Consider the following 5,033-nt stretch of genomic DNA (forward strand, 5'->3'; position numbering starts at 1 on the left):
GGCAACTCGTTCTCGTCCAGAGCACGAGTACCCATCCGCGCAGGACCATCTTCCTCCCGCGGATTCAGGAGCGACTGAAGATCGTTACCCTCTGAAATCAACAAGAAAGTTAAAAAAAATCGTAGTCAGCAAAAAAGAAACAAGACATACCATAAGGGGTAGAGTTCGAACCATATTCAAGGACGATCGGAACCTTATCCGCATTCGCCGCCTTCCACACCCGGCTCATCCCCAGCATCACCATCGCCGACTCCGGAAAACGGAAAACCGGGGACTGGACCCGGGATATCTTCGCGAACCATTCCGCCTCCTCGTAGTTGATGGCGGGAAGGTTCGGAAGCGGCTGGCCATTCTTGAACTTCATGGCAATGGGGATGGCTCGAGCGGATATAAAGAAGAACTCTCTTCTCCATGAGCGAAGACTCCGCTCGGTGGTACAAATCTTTAAACCCTTGATACGGGTTGTAAGAGTGTACCACCCTTGGATGCACCTCCAAGTATAGAAGGTCATCAGGCGGTCAACGAGGGGCTCAAGGCCCAGTATCCGGCACACCCACTCAAAGTGCCGGACCTTGGCAATGGCCATGGGGTGCACCTCTGTCAGGTGCACACCGTGCCTCTCTAGGACACGGTACACAAACTTTGTCAACGGAAACCTAAGGTTCCCGTAGACAAAGAATGCAGCATAAACCCCGATCTTGCCATTAGGGGCATCGTACACAGTATGATGGGGCTCAGGAAACTCAGGCTCGAGAGACTCGAGCATGAACTTCCTGACGATATACTGGTACAGCTCGACAGGAAGATAACACTGGCATTCGCCAGCAGTCTTCTGATCATCAGCATCGTGAGAAGACATGGTGAAAGAAAGAAGAGATTTCAGAGCAATGCTTTACTGAAAAAGAGAAATTCGCCGGAAATTACTGGAGAAGAAGAGATGAAAGTGGAAAGTGTGAATTACAAATAACCTTCTCCCCCTTTATATAGCAATCGCAATTAATGTGATGAATTTAATACGGAAGAGAGAGAAATCAAAGGTGCAATGAAACTATGACGCGTGGCAAAAGCAAACTGGCAACAGCTGTCAAAAAGGACGTGTGCCAGAGATTTCGCGGCTACGCGCCCGAAATCCCGTGCCCACGCGCCTGAAAAAGCAACTGGAATGACCACATAATGTCATGTCGCCATAACTTCTGGCACGTCCTGACACAGTCAGAAGAAACCGTCGCACGACGTTTGAGGTATTGGGTTGTTATCCATCAACTCTTCAAATTTCAAAATTTAAAAATTTGAAGACTAAGGTTCAAAAAAGTAAGCGGGAAAATACCCCTTACCTTGGCAAACAAATAACCATAAGCCGGGTGTGGGTACAGTGTAAAGGCAAAACCCTTCACATACCTAACACCCGCAGGGAATTGAAGCCAAAATATTTGGCAACCAAGTAACCATAAGACGGGTGCGGGTACAGTGTAAAGGCAAAACCCTTCACATACCTAGCACCCGCAGGAAATGGACGCCAGGAATACCTTGGAAGTAAAGTAACCGTAAGACGGATGCAGGTACAGTGTAAAGGGCAAAACCCTTCACATACCTAGCACCCGCTGAGAATTGAAACCAGGAAGGATCTTCAGGGCAATGCTTGTGAAAACGGAAATAATATCCCCGCATAGCGGGAACATCGAGTACTACGTTGTTTGAGGCTCCAAGATGGAATTGGTGGTTTAAACATAATTGATCACTATGTTCAAAAACTACCAGAACCACAGGGAGAATCCGCACAACTAAGACTCAATGCTCCTGACTTGCGAGGAGGTTACAGACCTACCCGCATCATACCCAAAGACCAAGCAGGAAACTCGGGAATTTCTGCAAGTGACAAGGACTTCCGCGGGATGAACCCCCATGGAAAACCTTACAAAAACCCCTTTTCAAAACCCTTTGCTTAAGTCCAAAAGTTCACCTCACTTTATTAGACATTCGTGAGAAGAACATTGGACTGGGGGGACTTGAAGAGGTAGGTCCCAGCAGGGCTCAGTTGGTCCCGCATAACTCACCCTGAACAGGGATGTCTGCGCAAAGACCATCTACTCCCGCAGGACCCACCATGCTCAGAGAAGCCTACGCGCAGTATGCAAGCTGCATACGCAGGGAAAAGCCTCCCAATGGTGAAGTAACCCGCCTGTTCCCGCAGTTGCGGATACAAGCCATCAGGGAAGGCTACCCGCACAGCATAGCTACACGCATAAGGCTTAACACTTAATATTCAGTGTCACCTGAAAGAATGAGCAAAGGCGGGAGGGGGAAAACTCCCGCCAAAATGGGCCAGTCCGTATGATGGAGGATCTTTTGCGTGATACCTGACGAGGTAAAGACAAAAGATCTGACCAAGAATGCGACAGCTCACTGACAGCAGCATGGCAGACAGCACGCCACAGCACTGTGACCAATAGCCGCCGCCTGCCCACCAACTCCTGCCAAACCACGTGCCTAGCCTGCAGTTGGTAGAAGACGAAGAGTGCACGGCACGCCTGCTCTGTGTCAGCCGCTACCTATCCACCACTCACAGGTAGGGCACGTGCATAGGTTACAGTTGGTAGCGTGTTGGGCCGGCTAAACCCCTTGGATACCCACCTTCGGCTATAAAAGACAGCAAATGGTATTATCATTTCATCATCTACTATCTCGTATAACTTACTTGATAACTGCTCTAATAGTATTCATATACTTTTATATTCAAAGAGCAATATAGACTGATTCTCACGCCGGAGGGTGGTCACAAGGAGGAACCCCCCCCCTTCTCAGTGACGAGCTTACGGTGTCTGTTTTGCAGGTTCCCTGAAGTACAACTTACTCTGCTGGACCTAACCTTCGTGGGAAACACTACTTAGCCCCCAGATTACCTATAATCTGCCCGGGGTCACATAGTGTTTCTTCACAACATTATATGTGACACTGATTTTTTGATAATTAATATAGAATAAAATGTGTCTGTGTGTCTTTAGTTTAAATTTGCTGGGTTTAGGCCCAGGTTAACACACACTAAAGCACACACAAGATAATAACCGTTGGAAATATTTTGGATTAATAATTATTTGTAGATATTACTAATTAATAAACTAATAATTAACGAGTCCAAAGAAGAGATGAATGCGATATCGATATTCTAAATATGTGGTTAAGAACTTGAACTTTGGCGAAATGAAAAATGGGGTTGTCCCACATTAATAAAAGAGGAAACTAAGAAGTGGCTTATAAAGAGAATGACTCACAAGTTATTCTTGTATGACAAAATACACTTGAAAGCCGTCTTAGTATTTTTGCAGGTGTGGTACCGGTTCAAAACAAGTGTTGATGACTCACCTGCCATGTGTCGTCATCTGGACAAGTGTATGCCACCGGTTGACAAATGTCGCAAGCTAGTTTACATGTGTTGAAAAGTGAGGTGAGTCAGCACGCCACGTGTCAGCGCATGAGCTCACCTCACTTCAGAGAGTGACATGTGTCCGATGACACATCACCTTCACTTACTATAAATAGAAGGGTTGTTGGCAAATTGAAGACACATCGACACAACACGCAACACACATTCATCACCCGGGCCTCGCACCACAAAATAGTTCGGTTCGTTCGTTTCCATCTTTCACACTCTAGCTTCAGGTATAGTTCGGGTGCTAGATTAATCCCGGCAGTACACACTGGTTCGGCTGTTGTACCCTGGGAGACAGACGGGTTCACCTGGGTGATCCGAAATCTGTTTTAAGGGACCTCTGTTAAATAGAAATCCTCAGCCAACACCCATTTTAGGGTTTTTGTACTGTTGTTTTCTATATTCAATTATGTAATTTTATTTTCTGTAAAGTTGTTTTGGTTTCCTCCGCTCTTGTATTGTAATCAATATTAATATTAATAGAAAGTTAAAGCTTATTGTTTTTGCTTTAGTTTTGTGAACGGTGCCTCTACAATCTTAAAACATATTTTAAAAACAACCATCCGTTCATGTTTTGTTTTTTATAATTTTATTGATTACTTTTATAAGCAATTTCTTATAAAATTGTTTTTTGGTTTTATGTAAACCAAACTTTTTGGTTTTTAGTAAACCAATACTTATTTTCTATTTTGATCTCGTTCCAGAAATGGTCGACACCACTGCAGCCTTCACCACAGTTAGTATGGGATCCACGACTATGGGATCTACGATTTCCACCACTATGGGATCTACGGTTTCCACCGCTATGGGACCATTAGTTGGTACCCAAGCAGCCCAAGCAATTGCAAACCATGCTGAAAAACCGGAAAAGTTTTCTGGTTTAAACTTTAAAGCATGGCAACAAAAGATGTTGTTCTACCTTACCGCTTTGAATCTTGCGAGGTTTCTAAAAGAGTCTCCCCCTCAACTTGGTGAGGATGCCGACACTCACGCACTGGCTGCTCTTGATGCTTGGAAGCATTGTGAGTACATGTGCCGTAACTATGTGTTAAGTGGCCTTGCTAATGAACTGTACAATGTGTACTGCAAAATGACAACGGCTAAAGAACTTTGGGAGTCGTTAGAATGCAAGTACAAGACAGAAGATGCGGGAACAAAGAAGTTTGTTGTGGCCCGATTCTTAGACTTCAAAATGGTTGACTCCAAAACTGTGATGAGTCAAGTTGAAGAATTGCAAATCTTGATTGCAGATATACTCTTTGAAGGAATAGCTCTTGGTAAGGCTTTCCAAGTGGCAGCTATGATTGAAAAGTTGCCTCCAAGTTGGGTAGTGTTTAAGAACTACCTTAAGCTCAAACAAAAGGCAATGAACATGGAGGACTTAGTGGTTCGTCTTTGAATTAAGGAAGACAATCAGGCAAAGCTAAATGATCTCAAGTTGATATATATGCAAAGCCAACATGATTGAACATGGTCAATATTCAAAGAGATACAAAGGCAAACCGAAAGGCAATGGTAAGGCTAAGTTCAATCTTGGACCTAGAAAGGGTGGTGTGAAGAAAAAGGTTGCATTTTTTAAAGGCAAATGCTACAACTGTGATGAATC

The 5,033-nt window shown here is 44.5% G+C and overlaps 1 protein-coding gene across 1 annotated transcript; it reads left to right on the forward strand.

Annotated features, from left to right (window-relative positions):
- The first annotated feature begins 4,133 nt into the window (after positions 1-4,133).
- LOC143557337 (uncharacterized) lies at positions 4,134-4,826 on the forward strand. Its single transcript, XM_077046437.1, has one exon. It carries the CDS (start codon positions 4,134-4,136, stop codon positions 4,824-4,826), a length of 693 nt encoding a protein of 230 aa, XP_076902552.1.
- Positions 4,827-5,033: the final 207 nt, after the last annotated feature.

This window comes from Bidens hawaiensis, unplaced genomic scaffold (assembly GCF_021521415.1).
Source record: "Bidens hawaiensis isolate Kalapana, Puna unplaced genomic scaffold, B.hawaiensis_p1.1 tig00018902_1, whole genome shotgun sequence".
Lineage (NCBI taxonomy): Eukaryota > Viridiplantae > Streptophyta > Magnoliopsida > Asterales > Asteraceae > Bidens > Bidens hawaiensis.